This window comes from Tyto alba, unplaced genomic scaffold (genome assembly GCF_018691265.1).
Source record: "Tyto alba isolate M040663 unplaced genomic scaffold, T.alba_DEE_v4.0 Super-Scaffold_39, whole genome shotgun sequence".
Taxonomy (NCBI): Eukaryota; Metazoa; Chordata; class Aves; order Strigiformes; family Tytonidae; genus Tyto; species Tyto alba.
Genome location: NW_024881314.1, coordinates 13,577,856 through 13,601,003, shown reverse-complemented (window position 1 = coordinate 13,601,003; position 23,148 = coordinate 13,577,856). Strand labels below are relative to the sequence as shown.

The 23,148-nt window shown below is 45.1% G+C and overlaps 1 protein-coding gene across 3 annotated transcripts; it reads right to left on the bottom strand.

Moving 5' to 3' along the window:
* Positions 1-1,653: 1,653 nt before the first annotated feature.
* On the bottom strand, positions 1,654-21,722 carry LOC122154394 (myosin heavy chain, skeletal muscle, adult-like). 3 transcript variants are annotated; one of them, XM_042802600.1, is made up of 39 exons: positions 21,708-21,722; positions 19,353-19,538; positions 19,120-19,263; positions 18,870-19,026; positions 15,558-15,585; positions 15,348-15,459; positions 15,057-15,149; positions 14,863-14,926; positions 14,672-14,770; positions 14,462-14,565; positions 14,224-14,362; positions 13,469-13,587; positions 13,226-13,375; positions 12,253-12,423; positions 11,308-11,617; positions 11,076-11,146; positions 10,728-10,815; positions 10,516-10,633; positions 9,788-9,911; positions 9,558-9,694; positions 9,198-9,453; positions 8,160-8,402; positions 7,753-7,929; positions 7,522-7,667; positions 7,349-7,439; positions 6,871-7,260; positions 6,594-6,720; positions 6,311-6,429; positions 5,589-5,785; positions 5,005-5,188; positions 4,753-4,918; positions 4,456-4,580; positions 3,955-4,263; positions 3,652-3,855; positions 3,251-3,376; positions 2,985-3,155; positions 2,794-2,898; positions 2,555-2,650; positions 1,751-1,932 (listed from the first exon to the last, which is right to left on the bottom strand). In XM_042802600.1, exons 1-39 carry the CDS (start codon positions 21,720-21,722, stop codon positions 1,777-1,779), a joined length of 5,817 nt encoding a protein of 1,938 aa, XP_042658534.1. In that variant the 3' UTR covers positions 1,751-1,776. The 3 variants fall into 3 exon arrangements, with proteins under 3 accessions (XP_042658533.1, XP_042658534.1, XP_042658535.1); XM_042802599.1 differs by lacking the exon at positions 21,708-21,722 and having other exon boundaries at positions 1,654-1,932; positions 19,353-19,591; XM_042802601.1 differs by lacking the exon at positions 21,708-21,722 and having other exon boundaries at positions 19,120-19,253; positions 19,328-19,541.
* Between the last annotated feature and the right edge of the window lie 1,426 nt (positions 21,723-23,148).

Sequence of the window (23,148 nt, the reverse complement as noted above, 5' to 3'; positions counted from 1 at the left end):
TTGAGGTGGAGGCTGTCAGTCCTTCCCCTGTGCCTTACACAGAAATGCACAGACATGCATTGCTCAACGGCCTGCTCTTTGGTTCCCTTCTCAAGAAGTGGATGTCCAGGACTCCGTGCCCGCTCCCAGGCCTAGGAAGGCGTCTGGCTCTCTGTAGGGGCTAGAATGGAGCTGGGACTCAGGAATGGTCCCTCAGCAGTTCAGGCATGCATCCAGGATGGAAGACACCTGGTTATTTATTCCCAGCTGCCTCGATTTTCTTCTTTTTTCCCTGATACTTGTCAACAGAGAAATGTGTTCTCTATCCAAATACGAGACACCACAAAGCCCAGGGCTTCTGCAGATGCTTGCCTGCACATTTACATCTTCTGTTGGCCTTTTTGGGCATTGCAAGATCTTGTTAGACCTAGGGTCTGGTTTTGCACAAGTGCCCTTTTTCTCTGGGAAACGAGCAAAAGTCAAGCAGTGCATCTAAAAGTGATGTTGACAGATGCTGGATGGAAGCACACCTTTCTTCCTGATTAGAGTGAGAAGAGAATCAGTGTTCTTACACTGGATGCTGTTGTGAAAGTTTGCATTTCTTAAAGGATTCTCAACCTGTAAAGGAAGGGTTATTTAAGGCGACTCTCAGTTCAGCAGATCAGTCACTGTCTCCTCAGCCCGCCGTGCCATCTCCACTCCTATCTGTTGCGCCCTGCTAGGCCCGGTGCTCAGTGCAGGAACTAGCTCCTGATGCAAACACCAGCACATACGTGGCAGAGCTGGAAAGAGGTACGCTGTCAAAAGTATCCAACATCAACACATACTCTGGCCTCCGCTTCCTAATGTGCTTCTTGTTTTCCCTTCATCGCCAGCTGCTCTTCAGTCCTCTCTTTCTTCTGACTTGTATCTGGTTCAGTTAGCAATCATCTCTCACCCAGAGCTCCTTCAGCCTTTTTGGTTTCTGAAAAAATCCTCCAAGGTTGTCTGGTCTTCCTGAAAATAAGGGACAGAAGATACCTCGAAGCAACAGAGCTGTTGGTGCTATGAGAATAATCCAGCTTGGGCAGACATCGCTGCATATGTTTTTCTCTTAACATACCACGACCCCGTCTGTGTGCCTTTCACCAAGAAGCAACACATAGTGCATAGGAATAATCCAGCTGAGATGGCTCATAGAGCACATGAGAATTCATGGCTGTACGTGCCCAGTGTGCCTCTGCTGTTCAGATTAAGGTCTGAATGAAGGAAAAAGTATTTGCCAATACTGTCCATTCTCTTCCTCTCCTCCAAAGAAAATCTTGTCATGATGCGGCCCTGTGAGGTGCCCAGCAGCCCTATGAAATTCTGGAGCCAAGAGGTGTAGGTAAAGAGGATAGTAGCCAGACTGGGGGGAGAAAAATTGTGTAATTGTGGGGTATCAGTGAAGCACCTAAACAGTGCTGCATCTGTTGTAAATTGGTTGCCTTCTATGCCCTTTCCTCTAGCAAGAAAACTACATCATTACTTATACTTTTAAATGATTGTGAAATAAAAGCATGTGTTACACATCAGATAGCTAATGGACGCAAGCTAAACATTCAGCAATATCCAAAGTTTAATGTGATCCCATAGCTAATTAGGGACACAAAAACAGCAGAACACAGAGATTGAGAAGAAGCTAATCCTGCTCTATGTGCACAGGAACCTATAGCCTTGATTCTGTAGACACAATTACAAAATCTCGTTGCAGAAGAAAGTGACAGAGGGTTCACATTCTGTGCATCCCTCAGGTCACTTTGCTGCCTCATGACATCCTCACTCCTCCTCTTCTATCTTCTTGCCGTGAAACTCCCGGCTCTTTGCTCGGAGCTTGTTGACCTGCGACTCTGCAATGTCAGCCCGCTCCTCGGCTTCCTCCAGCTCGTGCTGGATCTTGCGGAATTTGGAGAGGTTGACATTGGACAGCTCCTCCTGTGCAGGGAGAGGGAGTTGGTGGTGAGGAGCCCAGGGCAGGGGTTTCACTCCTCCTGCGCCTCGGCCTCGCGGGGCTGCGGCTCTTCCCTGGGGGAAGGCACAGACCTCCATCTCCCACCCACCTCTGCTTACATGTAAGCCTCACACAGACCTCCTCATCGTCCCTTATTCAGGGACCCACTGTGACAAGCCTCACCAGGACCGTGTCACTCTTGAGGAGCAATTTTGTCACTTGGCTTAGTCATTTGTGTACTTATTCTCCCACTACTTGCTGCCCAACTACCAGTGTGACTTGTTAGGTTCAGAAAGACCCTGAAACCCTCTGCTTTAGATCCGTGGCAGAGATTCAGGAACTTCTCAGTCGGTGGATGTGGGCCCTGGGTTTGTTTAGTCTGACCTCCCGTATAAAACAGACTACAGAACTCCCCTCAGTTCATCCCTGACTGCAGGGTGCCCAGAACTCAGCAAGGCCTCGTGACACGATAGTAAAACGGCGTGGCCGAGACTCTTGTGTTTCGGGAGTTTCTTTCATGCCCCTTTCCTGGGATTTGTACTCATCTCAACGAGCATGTTGCCCCAGTAGAAGGTGGCTCTTGCTCTCTCTTCAAGCAATACTTACAGCCTCCTCAGCTTGTCTCTTGTAGGATTTCACCTTCATTTGCAGCTTGTCCACCAGGTCCTGGAGCCGGAGAATATTCTTCCGGTCTTCCTCAGACTAGAGTGGTCGGTAAGCAGGAAAGAAAAGAAATGATTGGTTCTACATCATGTGCGGTTAATAATTCCCCTTGGGGATGTTGTGTGCAAAGCTTGTCTTGCTGGGAGAAAACTCTGCCAGCCCAAGGAGACCTCCTGCCTCACCTGGTAGGTCAGCTCCTTCACCCTCCTCTCGTACTTGCGCACACCCTTCACGGCTTCAGCGCTGCGCTTCTGCTCGGCATCGACCTCCCCTTCCAGCTCCCGCACCTGCAATGAGAAGCCCGTCTTTGGAGCTTCCCTGCTGCTTACGTACGTGACATGTTCACTCATGCATGAATACCAGCCCTACGCACTCTGGCCTCCAGCTTCTGGATTTGTTTCTTGCCTCCCTTCAGCGCCAACTGCTCAGCCTCATCCAGACGGTGCTGCAGGTCCTTCACCGTCTGGTCCAGGTTCTTCTTCATCCTCTCCAGGTGGGCGCTGGTGTCTTGCTCCTTCTTCAGCTCTTCTGCCATCATGGCTGCCTGAGGAGAGAAAAAGGTCAAAGCCATTTTGGGGCTGGAGGCAGTGTGGGGGAGAACAGGTCCACCATCAGCACCAAAAGGAGCCCCCAACTCACATCTGTGATGGCCTTCTTGGCCTTCTCTTCAGCATTGCGGGCTTCCTGGATCGTCTCCTCCATTTCACCCTGAATTTGCATGATGTCTGTTTCCAGCTTCTTCTTGGTGTTGATTAAGCTGGTGTTCTGTGCAACAGGAAAGACATGATTTGTACAGTTAGACCTAATGCCTCCGCATCAAGGCTTGAAAGTGTCAGCATTGTTTACGAAAGTCTTTAATGCCACAGTCCTCTTTAAATCCAGAGCAGCAAACCAGACATGGGTGTCTGGCTGTATTGGCCATGTTACGGCATAGCTCTTCAAGTCTTTATAGACTAGTCATTTACAAAATGCATAGCAATCACACTCTGTGTTATCTCTTGTGGATGGGTTTAATTTCCAGCAGAGTGGGTGTTCCAGACCTGGGTATGGAGGAGCTGCACACGTTCAGTGGCATCCAGAAGCTCCTGCTCAGCCACTTTCCTCGAACGCTCCGTCTGCTCCAGGGCTGCCCGCAGCTCCTCAACTTCGGCCTGCAGCAAGTTTGCTCTGCGCTCTACCATGGCCACCTGCTCCTTCAGGTCCTCCTGTGTCCTGAGAGCATCGTCCAAGTGTATCTGCGTATCCTGTAAAACAGGCAACAGAAATTACAGGACGACAGCGTGCACTTGGGGGCCAAATCATCAGGAATGTCCTTTCTCTCTCTGTAGCATTGCTGAACGAACCTTCAACACGGCCTGTGTGTTTCTCAGGTTCTTTTGTGCCTCTGCAGCCACGCGGTTGGCGTGGCTCAGCTGGATCTCCATTTCATTCAGGTCTCCCTCCATCTTCTTCTTCAGCCGCAGGGCTTCATTCCTGCTCCTGATCTCAGCGTCCAGGCTGCTCTGCATGGACTCCACGACTCGGAGGTGGTTTCTCTTCAGCTGGTCAATCTCCTCATCTTTCTCTGCGATCTTCCTGTCGATCTCAGACTTCACCTGGTTGAGCTCAAGTTGGAGGCGCAGGATCTTCCCCTCTTCATGTTCTAGGGAGGCCTGGACAAGTGAATACAAACATATGTAACGTCCATAAAACTACTGCTTCCTTTCTAGGTGATTATGTAATATTTCATGAAATATCATCAGGCTGCACTCCCCTCCAGTGCAGTGAGGGACCAAGCAGTTTTTATCCTTATTTCCCCATTGCTCTTATTTTTAGCACAGACATCAGTGACTGTGGGCGTGTACCTCAGCTTCCTCTAGAGCAGCCTGAATTTCAGATTTCTCCTGCTCAATCTGCTTCTTGATTTTCTCCAGCTCATGAATCGCCTTTCCTCCCTCTGCAATCTGCTCCGTGAGGTCAGAAATCTCCTCTGTGGGAACAAAGTCCAATGTCACGATCAGGCACGGAGCCGAATGGGAAGGGTCCTGACACACCAAGGTGGCCGGTATCTTTGCCAACCTGCAGGCACAGACCCATGTCGAGCAGTGGGTAGCGGTGGGGAGTGAGATAGCCCTGCCAGGAGCAGAGGGCCAGGGACTTACGCTGCAAGTTCTTGTTCTCACGCTTCAGCGTTTCCAGGTGGTCCAAGGACTCCTCATAGGCATTCTTCATCTTAAACAGCTCCGTGCTGAGAGAGCGAGACTCCTTCTGGGAGGCCTCCAGCTCAGCCTGCGTTTCCTCGTACTTCTGCTTCCACTCTGCCAGGATCTGAAGAGAAACGGGGCGTGAGTATGGAGGTGGCAATCAGGAGGGGAAGCTCTGCCCAGGAGCCCCGGGGCTGGTGCCCAAAAGACCTTGTCAAAGTTCTTCTGCTTCTTGTCCAGAGCTGCGCACGCAGCATTTGATCGCTCCACGTCAATCATCAGGTCCTCCACTTCATTCTGCAGCCTCTGCTTTGTCTTTTCCAGGGAAGCACATTTGGCATTCACAGCTTCAACGTGCTCCTCTGCATCCTGCAGGCGCTGTGCCAGCTTCTTCCTGGCAGGAGACAAGCACAGCTCCAGGTTAGAGTTTAGAGGGGAGCCAATTTCCACAAGAGGGCTGTTCACCACTTCTGGGGCTGTGAGCCCAGTGCTTTTCACAGTGTTTTATCTGTTCCGAGACTGCATGCAGCGTAAAGGCTCTGTCACTTCTTTGTCCTAGCACCTACTGAGTATTTGGCCTGTCTTGGCACTTCTAGCCCTAAAGGCTGTGTTTGTCCTTCCAATCTACATTTCTTCCACAGCATACTTTTCCTCTCTCTCTCTCATCCCTCTACCACAAAGCCACTGTATCCCTGTCTTCATCCCACCCCTGTCCTAACACACTCTAAGAGGCTCCAGTTTCCCTTGACAGTCTCTGTCTTCTCCAGCCATTCGACAACCTGCTTCCCACATACTTGGCCTCCTCCAGCTCCTCCGTGCGCTGAATAGCGTCTGTCTCATATTTGGTTCTCCACTGGGCCACTTCGCTGTTGGCCTTGGACAGGGCACGCTGCAGCTCCCCCTTGGCCTCCTGCTCCTCCTCATATTGCTCGCGGAGCAGGTCACAGTCGTGGCGAGCAGACTGCAAGGCGTGGGCCAGGGCGTTCTTGGCCTGTTGGAGCATTGGGATTGGTAACCTGAATACCTGTCTTGAGGTGCCTCCTGACAGTGAAGTTGACAACAAAATTTGAACGAAACTCTAATTAGGCAAATGCAAAGCTGGGACGTGATGAAGCCGCCCCATCAACGAGTTCGAGAGGATCAGGATGGGTTAGTGACAGGTGCGCTGGGGACCATAACCTGATGTTTCTGTGAGTGTTTTGACATATGTGTCTGAATCCTGTCTTAGAGAGTATAGTCAGAATCTCGTGAAAGCCTTGTGGATGACTTCCTCCAGCATCAAAATCATCACTCTTCCTTTCCTCTCTAGCATATGAGTGGGGGGTATGTGCACTACTGGTGTTCCCTCCAGTACTACACGTCTTTGGGGAAAGCATGTTGAACCATTCCCATTTGGGGGGATTTAAAATGTGAAATATTGTAGACAAGATTTTCCAGATACTTTTAGGGCTGATGTTGCTTGTTGAAAGAACACTTTTATCGCCAGAAAAGGTCATTTTATAACAAATATCCTCACCTTTGTTTCTTCCTCTAAATGTCTCTTGAGTTCCTCAATTTGCTGGGTAAATCCTTGCTTGCCCCTAGACAGCTGAGAAATCAGAGCATCTTTTTCTTCCACCTGGCGTGAGTATTCCCCTGGACAAAGTAAAGTGAAAAAAGTAGCCAGACTACTAATAACATTTGTGCTTGTAAACCCCTGCGATCAGTAGCACCGTGATACAAGTTATCCTACTGCAAACTGTGGTATCCTCATGGCATGCAGGTCCTCCTATTGCACCTCAGCAATGCGGATGTCTCACCTGATTCTGTCTGCAGACGAGCTCTCTGAGTATTGAGGTCATTGATCATGCGCTGATTCTGCTCCTCCTTAGTTTTAATCTCACTCAGCTGATCTTCCAGAGTGCGGCACATCTTCTCCAGATTTGCCTACATAGCCAATACAAGGAAGGAAAGGAAATGAACACCTGGGCTCTGCCTTATCCTCACAGCAGGGACTTTTTATGAGAATGTGGCTGCTAGATGTAGCCTATGTGCCGTATTTCGGTCCTGTGAGCGTGTTCTACTGCAATTCCGTACCTTGGCTTTGGAGACAGACTCCATGTTACTGGCCAAGTCGTCAATCTCCATCTTCAGCTCACTCTTCTCCTTCTCCAGCTTCTGCTTCACTCGTTGCAGGTTGTCGATCTGCTCCCCGAGCTCAGCTGTGCTGTCCGCATGCTTCTTCCGTAGGGTGGCAGCCGTGGCTTCGTGCTGCAGCGTGGCCTCTTCAAGGTCACGGCGCATCTTCTGAAATTCTGCCTCACGCTTCTTGTTCATCTCGATCTGAGCTGCTGTCGCCCCTCCTGCCTCTTCCAGGCGCTCGCTGATCTCCTCCAGCTCCCTCGAGAGGTCAGCCCGATGCTTCTCTGCTTTTGCCCGAGAGGTTCGCTCTGCCTCAATTTCCTCCTCCAGTTCCTCAATACGAGCCTGGGGGACATTAGGGACCCTTCACACCCACGGCCTCCTCCTACCCCACCTGAGACTGGGGGAGAGAGGGGAAGGGACAGAGACTTGCCTGCAGCTCCTTGATCTTCTTCTGTAATTGCATGCCCAGGGCTTGCTCATCCTCGATTTTGCTCTGGATCTGGCTGATTTCAAAGTCTTTCCTTGGGGCAAAGCAAACCTTGTCAGAGCTCAAAGACAAAAGCACACCAGCCCAGCATTCGGGTGGCCCACAGACACGCTTACTTCTTCAGTTTCTCGTCCAGCTGCTGCTTATCATTCTCCAAATCCATTATGCTGTCATGGGCCAGCTTCAGGTCTCCTTCGAGCTTCCTCTTAGCTCTCTCAAGGTCCATGCGCAGTTTCTTCTCTTGCTCCAGGGACCCTTCCAGCTAAAACAAACAGGACCACCAGTGCTCTGCCAGTCCGGTTTAACTCCATACCTGTTCTGGTCTTGCTGTATGCCTGTGTGCTTACATCGTCCACTTGCTGCTCCAGCTTGGTCTTAGCTTTGGTCAGCGTATTGACTTTGTCCTCTTCTGCCTGCAGGTCATCCAGTGTCTGCTGATGGGCCTCTTGGAGGGCTTTCTTCTCTTTTGTCAGCTTGGCAATGGTCTCGTCCAGGGCTGCCATCTCCTCTGTCAGGTTTTTCACCTGTTGATTGTAAGAAAGTACCAAAAGTCTGTGTAGATGACTTGACTGCTAATGCAGTGACCTTTTCACTTTGCAGTGCTTAGCCAGGAACTTGGTTTTCATTTGGGCTGCCAATTTGCCCTGCAGTGATGCTCCTGGTGTGTTCCAAACCTAGCTTTGTTCTGAGGGTACCAGGCGGATGTGAGAGGCATCTGTCCCTTCCCCCTTGATGTGGCTCTCTGTGTGTGTACCTTGTTTTCAGTGGCATGCTTTTCCTTTTCCACTTTGGCCAACGTTAACTCAAGGTCATCAATATCTTTCTTCAGCTCTGAGCATTCATCCTCCAGTTTCCTCTTCTTGGCTGTCAGCTCGGCATTAATTTCTTCCTCATCCTCAGCCCTTTCAGTCACCTCCTTAATTTTGGCTTCCAGCTGGATTTTGGTTTTGATGAGCTGGTCACATCTTTCCTCAGCATCAGCCAAGCTATCTGCTTCCTGGTGGGGAGACACAGATTTTTGTGGGTTGCCATGTTTTGAAGTTCCTCCACCCTGTCTTTTGTATCAATGAGTAGGGTTGTCTTAAAATGGGGGTTGAACTTGGACTTCCACCTCAGCAACTGGAAGATCTTACCCAGCGTCTGCTGGCAAACATTGTCATCTGGAATCAACGTTGATTCCAAATTCTTTTTGTCTCTTTAAATTGTCTCACATAGAGGGCAGATGACAGAAAAAGTATTCAATACCCTTCTTTTTAATTGAGTCATCATGAACCTCATAATATTTGGGGACTAAAGGCTTTGTGAAGATAATTCAGCAGACAATGTGGGTTTTTTGTTTGGTGTGAAGAAACTGTATTTCCCTACTTGAGTCTGAGTGAGAAGTATCTGTTTTTCTGAAAGTAATCAGTGCCTTCAAGTGTAGCTGTGCAGGCGGGGATCCTTCTCAGGTTTACCTGTACTCTCTTGGACAGACACACTGCTTTGGAAGTTGAGTAGACAGAGATATTTCCCTTCCCATTCAGAGCTCTGCTGTGGATTACATGTTGGCTAGTGTTAGAGAGCTCTTTCCCTAGTCAGCAGGAATGCCAAGATTCACGTGGGGCTGCCATGCAACTCACCATGTCCCTGCCAGTGCCTGTTTAATCAGTGTTAGTGTGCCTTAGTGTGTGTGTGATTTAGACTGTTTCCTGCTACATGTTAGCCAGCTTCCTGCAAGTTTCTGCTCAGGGTAAGAAGCGTTCTGGCTGTATACTCTTCTTTTCCCAGGGACAAATGTACAGTGATTACTCACCGCCTGCACTTGGAGCTGCAGGTCATTTTTCTCCTGCAGCAGGGCCACCATTTTCTCCTCCAGCTCCTTCCTCTTTGCCTCTGACTTTGCAAGCTCTTCCTTGGTTTTCTCAAACTCTTGTTTCATGTTGGCCATCTCCTTCTCAGATTCTGCACTCTTCAGCAAGGGCTTGATCTTGAAGAACAGCTTCATCCAGGGCCAGTGCTTCACATTCATGAATGCACGAACGTTGTACTGGATGCAGAAGATTGAGTCCCTGAAATAGAATTCACATGGCTATTGTATACTCTCTTGGTGGTGAATTTAGACTCAATTATCCAAGTACCATGAGAACATGATAAGTGGATGAGAAATGTCTACCTCCTCTCCACCATTCTCCGATACTCCACTCTCATCAGGAAGCCTCTGCACCTGGCTTGTGTCATGGTCATAATCTCTGCCAGCTTCTCATCTCTCATCTCCTCCAGCAGACCTATCAGTCCAGCTTTGAAGAACACCTTAAGAAAGGGAACATTGTAGCTCATCAGTCTCAGTATAGTGCATAACTACCTGAGAGTCACATAGTGTTTGAACAAAGAACTTGTTTCTACCTTGGTGTGACCAAATCTGTACTGGGTGTGGTCCACATCAATGGACCCAAGAAGCTTCTCTGAAGCCTTCTTGCTATCCATGAACTGGCCTTCTGGAATAGCACTTGCATTAAGCACTCTGTATCTGTAAGGGAAAGCAACAAATTAAGGTATCTACATTGCCAAAACCACCACTGCGCCTGAACCCCACAGCCTTCACAGAAACTTCTGACTGAGTAATGTCAGGTGTTAGAGACAGTCCGTTCTTTCAAGACAGTGTAAGTGAAGATATCATACTGTTAACTCAGAGTCCAAGAGAATTCTGATCATCAGTCATGTTATATATATCGTCATGAACTGTCAGTGAAACATTTTAATATTACTGCTGCTCAGTTCCTTGTTAAAATATTTGCATTTAGTATACTCGGTCTGTTCTCAGCAGGAACTCTCAAATGGTCATTTTCAGTAATATCTGGCTGCATCACTGATAGGGACGGACCTCCCCATAGACAGTTCACAGGCATTTTTAGGACACTGTGTGGAAACATGTAGTGTTGTTCAAACGTGAAGTTGATGTGTGAAGGAAACGTTTATGTTACCTCGTTGTTTTCCAGAAGTAGACTACGGTAATGTGATTTGTTTGGAGAGTGTATACAACAAACTCTGTAGTAAATATGATACTTAAGTAATTTAGGACGTGGAAGGTGTGGAACAGGAGAAGAATGGGCAGAAAGGTGGAGCACTCTTACCTTTGTTTGAAGTCAGCATACAGGACTCTGCTGGGGAATCCTTTCCTGCAAATTCTGATCCCTTCCAGCACACCATTGCACCGCAGCTGATGCAGCACCAGCTCATGCTCCATGGCACCTAACAAACACCACCATTAGTGACCACCCCGCTGTTAGACACTCAGGAGAAGAGCTTCTGTGGCTTGAGTTTTCCTCCTACTGGAGCCCCTTACCAGGTGTTTTTGTTTCATTTGGGATGATGCACCGCACGAAATGGGGATGAGTGCTGCGTAGATTTGTCATCAGCTTGTTTAAATTCTCCTGTGAGATTAGAAGGCAAACTTTAGATTAAAGCTTGTAGGCACTGTATGCTTATGTATGATTTGCATATAAAAACTGAATCTTTCAGCATCTTCATCTATCAGAAATACATCTTTCTCTTGGTGGGAAATTCCTTCAAAAAATATGAATCAAAATGTACTCAAGGAAATACAGGGCTCTCTTCTCACAACAAGTCTACTAAACTCTATTGTTTTTTCAGTGAGTATTTTTAATAATAAGGTAGAAAATTATGTATTTACCCTGAAAAGAGCTGAGACAGTCTGGAAAGAAGAGCCCTTCTTCTTGCCACCCTTTTTGCCACCACCACCCTCTGTAAATAGAAAAAAAAAAAAAAAAAAAAAAGTATTAAATCATGGATGCTGCCAGTTGGAGCCTACTGAACACAAAATAACTTGAAGTATTCACTGTTTACTGTTTTAATTCTGTGCCAACATTGTCTCACACTGAAAATAATATTTTCACATAGCTGACCTGCATCTGCTCCACCATAGTTGGCAAAGAGCAAAGCCAGTGTTTTCAGTGATGATTTCTGGTACAACCCAATGACAGTTTCATTCAGGGGGTCTTTGTTCTTCTCAAGCCAGCCAGAGATGTTGTAGTCCACCGTACCAGCGTAGTGCACCAGTGAGAAGTGGGCCTCAGCCTTGCCTTTGGCAGGCTTGGGCTTCTGGAAGTTGTTGGACTTGCCCAGATGCTGGTCATAGAGCTTGTTCTTGAAAGAGGTGTCAGTTGCCTTGGGGAACATGCACTCCTCTTCCAGGATGGAGAAGATGCCCATGGGCTGGAAGGCACCACAAGAAGTGACAGAAAAATGTTATAGTGATGGCATACATGTGCTATGAACATCAAATGTACCAGTGTGTTGCTGGTAGCACCTCAGCCTGGCTAAGGGCATAAGTTTGTCAGGAGTTGTTCTCAGCCAGGGAGCCTTCCCTTGCCTTCCTGCAGCCTGTCTTCACAGAACTGGTAAGAACATCTGTCTGATTCAGGTTAGAATTAGGAGTAGAATTTGAGGGAGAAGTGGTAAAGAGAAAAATAATTGGAAAAATAGCTACATGAGTCCCCTTAGTTTGGGGAAATCAGGTAAGTTGATATATATTCCCCAAATTTGTGTGTGGAGTCTTGATTTGAGACTTCAGAGGAAAAAGGAAAGGAGAATGTCTCCAGTTTCTTTAAAGAAGTCTGTTGGTGGGAGTCCAGGCTATTTTTGCCATGATTAAAGACCAAGTAATTCAGGATTGATGACACATATTTGCATTTCCTAATTGCTCTTCCCCAGACTAAAATTAATTTCGGTGCAAAATATTATGTTTAAATGACACTGCACGTCTGGCTGTGAGTTCTTACTAAGCTGAATCTGGCTCAGAAACATCACAGAATTTCAAAATACATCGTGCACTTCTATGGAAAATGTACCTTCTCAATGAGCTCAATGCAGGCAGCCAGGTCCATCCCAAAGTCAATGAACTCCCATTCAATTCCTTCCTTCTTGTACTCCTCCTGCTCCAGCACGAACATGTGGTGGTTGAAGAACTGTTGCAGTTTCTCATTGGTGAAGTTGATGCACAGCTGCTCAAAGCTGTTGAACTGTCCAAAGCAAGGAGAGGTGCACAGATTCTCATGGTGTGGCAAACACCACAGGGTCTTGCTAACATTCTCTTAATGCTGTTTGAAGCGCTCCAGCTGAAACACCACTCCTAACCATACTGTAACAGCGTGTGTTTCCCTAGCAGGACTTCTATTGCAAAATCTACAGTCCTTGAAGGATTTTATTATTATTACTCTTGAAATCAAGCTAAAAGTAACAATTCTTTTTTACAATGCTACTCTAAAGCAAATCTTTCAGTAACCTTAGCACTGTGTAGGAGTCTCAGCTCTCTGACCTCCCAGAGAGTGGAAAACTCCTCGGTGTTCCACTCAGGAACTTCTCTGTCCTCAGATCAGCAGTCCGGGGTTTTCTCTGGTCTGACACAGAAGCCCTAGCATCATCACTGCATTCACAACACTGGAAGCATTCTGTGAATGTTCCCATAGCACTAATCTTTCCTTGGCTCTTCCAAGAGCATCCACACCGTTGGCCCACAACTGTGTGAGCCTCAGTCCTAGAGCTGTCTCTTTCTTTGCAAAGCCTTTGCAAACTCAAGGGCCTCTGAGACCATTTGCCAGAAAGCAGAGCTTTATTCTACCTGTTGGCAATGTTAGAATCAACGTCTTTGTTAGTAAAGCCATTTGAGAGTGTTACTGTGACAGAGAAGAGGGAGGTGTTTCTGGAAAACTGCAGATGAGGAGGATAAACTTCTCAATCTTCTTAAGAAGAAGTGTGTTTCTGAGTCCTCATGACTCCTCCCTGCCCTTCCCTTGACTATGTTGCCAAATCCTTCTTCCTTACGTCAAAGATCTCAAAGCCAGCAATGTCCAGGACGCCGATGAAGTACTGCCTGGGTTGCTTGGTATCCAGCTGCTGGTTGATGCGAATAACCATCCACAAGAACATCTTCTCAAAGACAGCTTTTGCCAGGGCACCAACTGCATTGTTCACCTAAAGCACAGAAGAAACCAGAGTTACCTCCTAAGGTCAAGGAAGAATGCTCAAGTACTCTTTCAAAACATTTTCAAACTATCTTCTATTTACCTGTTCCACAGTTTGACCTTTGGTCACAAATTCATTCCCAACCTTGACTCGGGGGTAGCAGAGAGCCTTGAGCAGGTCTGCTGAGTTCAGACCCATCAGGTAGGCAGCCTTGTCAGCCACTAAAGAGGAAAAGAGAGAGAGAGAGAGAGAGAAGCATTTATCTTTTGACAACGTCTAGAATTTGGTCAGTGTGAACAACTCTGCTGTTCACATTCTAGCAATGGAAAAGCGTTGGCCTGGTCTCATACAGAAAGTCTGTGAAGGAATGTGAATTTTGGAAGCTGATGATGACCTTCTTTGAAAGAAAGAACAGGTATGGCTTGGATAGGAATAGCTTGAATCTGGGAGTTCCGAGAAGAACCCCAAAAGCCTCTGAGACTTCATGCAGCACCTTCTTTTTCTATGGAAAGTGGATTTTTGCATAGCAAAGAATGCATGTTTTATTTCACCAAAAATATAATTGCACATCACGGTGACTTAGTGGTTGAAGTCTTTACAGAGAGAGTAATACCCTGTGTTGAAGTTCCCCCTTTCAGGCTGTGTGTGACTGGGACGTATCCCTTGGATAAAACAGTGGTGTTTCCCATGATCAGGGAAGCACCTCTGTAGTTAGACAGACAATGAAAAAAGATGCTTTTCCTCAGTATTTTCTGTGGTGACTCAGACCAACAAAAGGCCTGTCATTGGAGGCTAACGTATCATCTCTGCAAATAGAGACGATCTTTGAACAAGTCAGTTGCTGAATATGCTGATACCTTCTGTGCCATCAGGCTCCGCCTGTTCTTCTCGTTGTTTCTGCTTGAACTTCAGGTTCCCATAGTGCATGACAGCCCCTGTCAGCTTGTAGATGGCGGTCTTTTCATCAGCAGTGAAGCCCAGGATGTCAATGGCACTCTGCAGTCGAAACAATTAAGTAAAATATGTGTCCTCAGTAGGTCACCTATGTCACCTTTGAGACACGTACAGTGGGTTCCCTTTTGCTGTGTTACTTACATCTGTAGCCATGAGCTCCTCCTGGTCATCAATGCTGGGAACAGTGACCTCACCTTGACTCACATAGTGGAAATCATAAGGGTTGGTGCTAATGAGGAGCATGTCTGAAAGACGGAAGAGGCAAGGCACAGGCTTAGTTTTGTCAACCAGGTAACAGAGGGAACTGTTGCTCAGCGATCATCCTCAAAAAGACATAATGATCCTTCCTACCAATTAGCTCCGGCTTCTTGTTGGACATGATCTGATAAAATATGTGGTAGCTTCTTTCTGCCTTGAGCTGGAAAGTGACTCTGGACTTCTCCAGCAGATCTGGCAAGGAAGGTAGAAAGAGTTAGGCACAGGAATACGCATGCAGGTGGGAATTTGGGGAGGAATGGGATCAGGCCAGGAGAGTGTCTTACATGTTTCAATGTCAGCAGAAGCCAGTTTGCCTGTGGCCCCAAAGTGGATTCTGATGAATTTGCCCTGTCAGGGAGAAGAAGCAGAATTTCAGCCTGGAAGGGGTTCTTCCGACGTCTCCTTTATGTGGAATACTGTTAGGGCGTCACCTATCTTGTAATGAGAGGGAGAGATTTTGTCCAAAGCAACAACTTACAAAGCGTGAGGAGTTGTCGTTCCTCACAGTCTTGGCATTTCCAAAGGCCTCCAGCAGCGGGTTGGCGCTGATGATTTGATCCTCAAGCGTTCCCTGCAGGATGATAATTATTGCTGGTTATCCTCTCCAAAAATCATCTCAGGAACAGAGGAAAGCATGATTCAAGCTAGTATCTATTAATTAATTATTTGATCCTTAGGCATTCCCTATGGGATGATAATTATTCAGTTGCAGCATTTAGTTGACATTGCAATTACATGACAAGTGTTCAGTCTGATCCTCCTGACTCACCTGCATTTTGCCTGACTGCTCCTCCTTCTTCTTCTCCCCACTCGCTGCAATTGTTGCAAAATACTGGATGACACGCTTTGTGTTCACAGTCTTCCCCGCACCGGATTCTCCGCTGTGAAACCAGAGAGAGAAGCAGAGAGCGTGTGGTCAGGCAGGAGGTCCCCTGACACCGGGCAGCCCCGCAGGCACCCGAGCAGGGGGTGTACATACGTGATCAGGATCGACTGGTTCTCGCGATCTGTGAAGGAAGCAGAAACAAATAAACTGTTAATATGTATCACGAATACCCTGGATAAAAATATTCCTGGGACTTTTAGAAGACTCACTCGTAGTAGGCAGTTAATTTGTTTCATAAACCTGTGTGCCTTCACCCCTAATTCCTTTTGAACTTTTCAAATTTCCCATCTGTAGCTGGGAAGCTGACATGTCAACACTGATGTAGATGGCAGGTATATTATATGCATGTCTTTTTCTGGATATCGCATCAACCTGCTCATTTTCTTTATGAAGAGGATTCCGGCTAAGGAGTATTTTTGTAGCGTTACTGATTAATTGAGCTATCTGTAAGCTGAAGTGAACTGGAACAGGTGCTTCTCATAAACTTTGTAGCATAGGAACAATCACTCCTGATCAGTGATTAAGCCCCCCCTACATGTTTTTTCTGTCTGTTGCCAATTGATTGTTGCCACAAAAATATCATAAACATGTGGTAATCTTTTACTGGAATACTCTCCCAAACTCTAGAATATTGAAATGTTGATACTTCCAGAGACAGATTTGGTGGTTTTGTGTGTAATAGCTTTGGCTGAGTTTGCTTTTCAGAATTTTGTCTGGTTGCTTTTTTGAACCATGCTCTAGTTCTTTTTGCGTGGCTTCAACACTTACCATTCAAGTCTGATCTGGTTTTGAACCACTTACTGTGCGAAGGGAAAAAATGATTGGTGCTTAGCTTGTTTTTTCACATACTCTTCCCTTGTTTATTCATCTTCTCTGTGCCATGTATGATTGTATAAACTAGGAAAAGTCATTCATCTAGAGTTACCTGAGAAGATGTCTTGCCATACTTTTGGGAAACCTTTTCATCTTTGTCTTGACCTGTTCCTTTTCTGCTGTATCCTTTTTTTTTTGAAAAGGAGAAGGGCAGAAATGCATACAGTACGCAAGGTGCAAACATTCCTTGGGTGACCACCATGATATAATGAAGTTTTCTGCTTTGGTCACTATTTCTTGCTCAGTGACCTCCATCTTGCAATATGTTATTTTGTAGATTTCTGATCATTGAGACAAAATTTTCAAAGCTGTATTAAAGGATATGTATAGCAAAAGCAGTAGTTGTCGACACTGACCCCATCTTTTGTTTGATTGGTTGGTTGTTTTTTTCCTAAATTTTCCTAAATCCATTGTTTTTCATTCCTGTTGAGCAAACTTTGTTGCCACATCATTGAATAATGATTCCATCATCTAATGTCACAAATTCCCTCTGAAATTCTTCACTGTTAGACTGGCCCAAAGGACTTAGTCAAATCAGAAAGCCTGCCATCATTTCCTGATTGTTTAAAAAAGCGTTGAACAGCAGAAGTCTCAGAACATATCACAGTGCGACTTGATTGATAAAATCTTTGCACTGTGAAAACTGAAAAAAAAACTTTTACAGGTCTTCCTTTTAATTAACCAGCTCTTTTTGAACCTTCTCAATTCTGCAGTTGGTGGTGAATGTAAGCATTAAAAATTATGCTAAGAATAGCTGCTTTATCAACTGTACTGAAGATCTTTGTTGAATGCAGATAATTTACCTTGACCAACTCTTCTTTGTTAAAAAGGGTCAATAGTTTTGTAAGGCAAGACATGTCCCTTTAAAAAAAGTGCATCTTTTTTTTTTCTTGGTAAGTCACATATATTCACATGTCCGCTAACTGCCTTGTTTTGAAATTGCTGGCAGTTTGCTTTTTATGAAAGTCAAGCTTACTGGTATGCTGTTCCTTAAAACTCCCACACAACTCTTTTCAAAAGTCACTGCAACGATCTCCATTTTCCAAGCAATTTCCAGTGAGAATTTTTGATCTGTAGAGTTCCACTGGAATGCCTGGTTGAATTCTGTCCTGGCAATTTGTTAGTGCTTGTTTTATCGTTGTGGCTTTTTTGAGAACACTTCAATCAGAAGTTCCTCTGATGAATCTCACTATAAGGAGGAGTTCCAGAAACCAATACTTCCCATACTGCTTTAAGGTAAACATGTGAAAATCTCAGTTAGTTCTCCTGATATGACTTTATAATTTCGAAGCCGTCTTTTTAAATTTTGACTGTGTCAGTACAGACTCACTTCAAGCCCTTCTGCTCCTTATGTATTTGAAAAAGAAATAAATTTTCATGCATACGTGCTGCAAGTTGTTCTCAAACCTTTAATTTTGCATGCCTTCTTATGTTTCTACAGTTAACTAGCCAGAGTTATGTTTTGAACAAAGTCTATGTGTGTTTAATAGCCTAATTTAATAGGCTGTGTGGCTGGACTGGCCTTCAAAGAAAGTGCTTACTGCCAGACGGTTTACGTTTGTTCTATGCCTCTAGGATGGTGTTTCCCAATAACGTGCAAGCAATATGAAGAGCCTAAGCCATTAGGTAGCTCACTCCTAGTGGAAAAGTCTGGGTTTGCTTTCACCAAGTTCCTGCACATCTCTTGAAGGTGCCAGCAAGAGTAAATGTCTGATGATTTACAAAAATACCGCCATGGTAAGACACACTAACCAAACAGCAATTTATTATTGTTCCATTTTCATAGTATTCTCTTCCAGTTAACCTTCTTACTGCTCTGAATACTACAGAGTTAAATACAGTAACTGGGGGCGGAGGGGGGGAACAAGATTTATTTTAACAAACTTAAATCTACCGCTCTTTGTTTCATATTTCTTACTCATCTGCTCTTTCTTGACCGTCTGGAGGTTTACACACTTCTAGAAAAGTTTTCACTACCCTTCTTTCCTATTGCTTGCATTTGTAGTAGTGAATGGAAAAGAAGAAGCTGTTTCTCAGATAGAGGGACAAAGTACCAATTTTCCAAGCAGATTTCACTGTAAGGTCTGGCTAAGACCACTCCCTGAGTTTTCATAAAACCACCACCATGTGAAGCATTGACCTCAGTGTTGAGTTTTCTTTCCCTTTAAAATCAATCTTAATTTCAGAACTCCACCCTAGTGACTTTTGGTCAAAAAACAAATCAAAGCAAATAATTCAAACAACAATCCTCCCAACTAAGAAGAAAAACAGAACTTTAAAAGTTTATACAAATTTCTTTGAAGGAAAATCTAACAATGTATTCAGCATTGAACCATATTTTCCCAAATATCTTGGCAAGTAAATTTTAAGGTCGATAGTTAGAAACGTGATCTCAGTGGTGGTGTCTATGGAAGAAAATATTTCCAATTATGAGAGGACATCCACCCTCCCAACACCATTAAACTGAACTGTTCTTTTCTTCTCTGAGAGTGTTCATGGGCAAATAATTGTAAAGAAAACCAAGCCACTTACCAGTCAGCATGAACTGATAGGCATTGTCAGAGATGGAGAAGATGTGTGGAGGGGCCTCCTGGCGCTTCTTGCCTCGGTAGGCCAACACCACCTCCGGGTTGTACACCGGCAGCCACTTGTAGGGGTTGACGGTGACGCAGAAGAGACCCGAATAGGTCTGTGAGGAAGGGAGAGAGCACGATGGCTTCCGCTTACCCTGGCAGAGCATCTCCTCCTCGCTGCCCAGAGGAAGACTGCTGCTGGTACTTACGTAGATCATCCAGGCTGCATAACGCTCTTTGAGGTTGTACAGCACAGCGGGTTCGTGGAGGTGGGTCATCATGGCCATGTCCTCGATTTTATCATACTTGGGAGGATTCATGGGGAAGACTTGATCATCCTTCACAGTCAGGGTCTGCCAGATGAAGAAATGCATGCATGTATGTCAGTTTAGAGCTGAGACTGGGATTTGCATAAGATTTTTATGCCTTGGTTTTTACTCACTTCTCCTGCTTCAGACTTGACAGTGACCTTCCCTGATTCTTTGCTCTGGATTGTCCCTTTCACAAAGGATTCCTTAGGATGGGCCACAAAGACTGATGACTTGGCATCAAAAGGCTTGTTCTGGGCCTCGATTCTCTCCTTTTCCGATTTTCGGAGATAAGGAGCCGCCTCCCCAAAGGCGGCCATCTCAGCATCTGGAGAAGTCATGTCTGCACTTTACTGAAGACACGTCAGCAGAGATCCCTGTGGGAGAAAAGAAATCTAGCATCAATAGATCATTAATGAACCTTGCTTGCAAGGAGACCCTTTGCATTGTTTTAAAATTAAGCACCTTCTAAAATTGCTAAAACATTGCAAACTATCTTTTCTCTTATTCTATTATATAAACCCAGAAGAGAAACACCTTTTTTTTTATTCTTGAATAATACAGATTAATCTTTTTAAAATTGCTGATTTTTGTGTCCTGTGACACTGTACATATTGTACATTGTTATTTCAGATTTTATAATTATAGTGTCATATCTGAAAATATTAAAGGAATCTTCTTATTTCTAGGTAAAATTCAAGAAAAGTTATAGCTAGAAAATATACAGTTGCCTTGAAAGCTGGTGGAAAAGTGTAGTTGGAAGCCAGTTTCAGAGGGACTAATATACTGCATAATATTCAATAAAGAGGGATGCCTATTTTCAACAAGCACTAAATGCAGCACACTTACCTTGAAACTTTTCTTGGAGACAGGGCAGAGCACTGCAAAGACACTTTTATAGAGTATGATTGGCAGATGCTCTGGATTCCTCCTCTTTTTTCGGTCAAAACATTTTTTGGCAAACATTCTTTGGCAAAGCATTGTCTGGCAAACTTAACCAACAGCATAATTGTCATTTGATTTGACTAGATATATTTAGAAATGTTTTGTATCTTACCAATGATGTGAATGTATCGACTATAAATAATTTGACAAGAGACTTAAGGAGAGAATCTCAACTACTCAAGGCACTTGAAAAACTTAGATGTAGGCCTTATGGATACTATTGATGCATTTCCAGTGATTTCCTCCTGGACTCAAGACAGATTTATATGGCATGTCTGTGCTGCAACACTTCCATTTCCATTGTGCAGATAATATGGGGGGTTTTTGCATGATATTCTGAGACTAATGAAGCAATGCATTAAGGGCAATAGATAAAATGTGGAAAAAAAAAAAAAAAAAAAACAACTAATGTGTTACTGTTAAATGAATTTAACTTTTATGCTGATTTAATATATGAAATGAGAGAAACAAAATGTGTTACAGTACAAATTCCTACATATGACATTCTTGGGAAGTGAGATGCAGACCAAGACAAAGAAACAGTTACACAGTTTTTCTAAACATTCCAGTTGAAAGCTGTACACAAAAATGCACTAGGCACAGATATGAGTAAGTATAAATATGTAATATTTACTGAATAAGACTGAAGTAAAAACCAATGTTTTTACTGTACCTCCACCTTTAGAACAGATCATTAAGAGCATGAAAAAGCAACACATGCAAAGTAATCTTCTAAATAGATTAAGCCCCTTCAATACAGGTGTACCCACTGTCAACATATATCAGGAAATGTCCTCAACCAAGTCAGGAAGCTGGGGACGTCCCTGTAGCCCTTCACTACCTGCAACTCCAAAGAAACACCACTGCCTCCACCCAAACACAACTGTACACACAATCACACACAAGACATACAAAGATCCTCTGCACTCTGACGCATCCTCAGTCCAGCACTCCCATCCCATCACAAATACCTTGCACACTTACGCATTCATACAGTACCAGCAACAAAAGCTGTCAACACAGTACTGCCTCCAACAGAGCATGGAGGTGGTAGGCAGTCCTGCACAATGCTGATATGCTGAGAAAGGTGGAATTTGCTGGTAGTCCCAGAGAGTGACTGATCTAGTGCTAAGAAAAGGGCACTGTCACTTGAGCTGCTTTAAACATTGTCAGTTCTAAACACGCTCTTCTCCTGGTCATTGGTATTTTGGGTATTAAAAGAGCTCAGTGGATAAAGCTCGGTGAATAACACGGGGGCAAGGTCAGAAAAATGATGCCTGTGATCCAAGGTAATATCCAGTGTCAAGCACTGGCCTGTGCCTGTTCCAAGGAGGGCTCTGGCACTGCAACAACCACTTTTTTGAAGTCTGAAACCCAGAGCTCACCCCTGGGCTCCCTGCACAGGACATGGGGAGGCTGATGGAAACACCCTGTGCCCTGTCCAGGAGAATCCCAGAAACAATCAATGGGAAGCAGTGAGTGCAAGGGTACGTGTGAATTTTCCGAGTAATTTCTGACTCCCATTGACTGTGGAGACATTTTACATCAATGAAGGCCATGATGCTCCTGAAGGCTTTTGAATAACAGAAAAATAAGGTCACAACAGACCTTGAAGGTTTGTGAATAACAGAAAAATAGGGCTTTCAATAACAGAAAAATAAGGTAACAACAGACCTTGAATAACAGAAAAATAAGGGCTTTGAATAACAGAAAAATAAGGGCTTTGGATAACAGAAAAATAAGGTAACACCAGACCTTGAAGGTTTTGGAATAACAGAAAAATAAGAACGTTATCAGTGAACAACAGATGAATTTGGAAGAACGCCCGGAGGAAAAATGTTATTGTGACAAAGGAAAAAAAAAGACATGCGTAGTTAGGCTAGCCAATCAAATGTTAGAATAGGTGTGTGAGTAATGTATGTTAACCAATAAGCAGTTATGTTGGGGGGATTGACAACTTTGTAGGGGCATAAAAATGCAGCTTTCTGAATAATACGGGGTCTTCAATCTTAACATCGGAGTCCGTGTCATCAATCTCCTCAAATATCGACACGCAGAAGTTAGAGGATAGAACCATAAAATCACAAAACCATAGAATAGTTTGGGTTGGAAGGGACCTTAAACAGATCACTTAGTGCAACATTCCCCGCTGTGGGCAGGGATATCTTTGACTAGGTCGGGTTGCTCAAAGCCCCATCCAGCCTGAGCTTGAGCACTTCCCATGAGGGGACATTCCCAAATTCTGGGGCCAGTCTGTTCCAGTGTCTCACCAGCCTCATCTTAAAAAATGTCTCCCTTATATCCAACTAGAATCTACCCTCTCCAGCTTACCCCTGGCCCATAGCTACAGGCCTTGATAAAAAGTCTTTTTCCATCTTTCTTATAAGCCTCCTTTATATATTGAAAGACTGCAATGCGGTCCCCTCAGAGCTTTCTCATCTCCAGGCTGAGCAGGCCCAAGTCTCTCTGCCTTTCTCCATAGGAGGGGTGTTCCTGTCTTTGGATCATTTTTGTGGCGTTCCTCTGCACCTGCTCGAGCAGGTCTATGCCTTTCTTGTGCTGGGGGCCCCAGAGCTGGATACAGTCCTCTGGGTGGGGTCTCATGAGAGCAGAGTAGAGGGAGGGAGAGTCACCTCTCTCTGCAGGGTTGCTCCCAACCCAGTGATCCTCTGGTATATACTGACAGTGAAGATTGCCCTGACCCTGGTGCAGGACCTTGCACTTGTTCTTGTTGAACTTCGTCAGGTTCACACGGACCCACTCTTCAAGACCGTCAGGGTCCCTCTGGATGGCACCCCTTCCCACTGGTACATCACCCACACCGCTCAGCTTGGTGCTGTCTGTAAACTTGTTGAGGGTGCATGCAATCCTACTGTGTATGTCATTAATGAAGAGATTAAATGCTATTGATTCCAGTGTGAACCCCTGAGAGACACCACAGGTTACCATTAGGACACTGAGCCTCCGACTGTAACTCTTCTGGTG

Excerpts from the sequence above, each read along its gene's own strand:
- LOC122154394 (XM_042802599.1), bottom strand. The coding sequence starts at position 19,559 with ATGACTTCTCCAGATGCTGAGATGGCCGCCTTTGGGGAGGCGGCTCCT. Across the intron at positions 7,261-7,348 it reads AGAAGATCAAGGAGCTGCAG|GCTCGTATTGAGGAACTGGA; the intron begins GCAAGTCTCTGT and ends AATGTCCCCCAG. Across the intron at positions 4,581-4,752 it reads TGAGAACAAGAACTTGCAGC|AGGAGATTTCTGACCTCACG; the intron begins GTAAGTCCCTGG and ends TTGTTCCCACAG.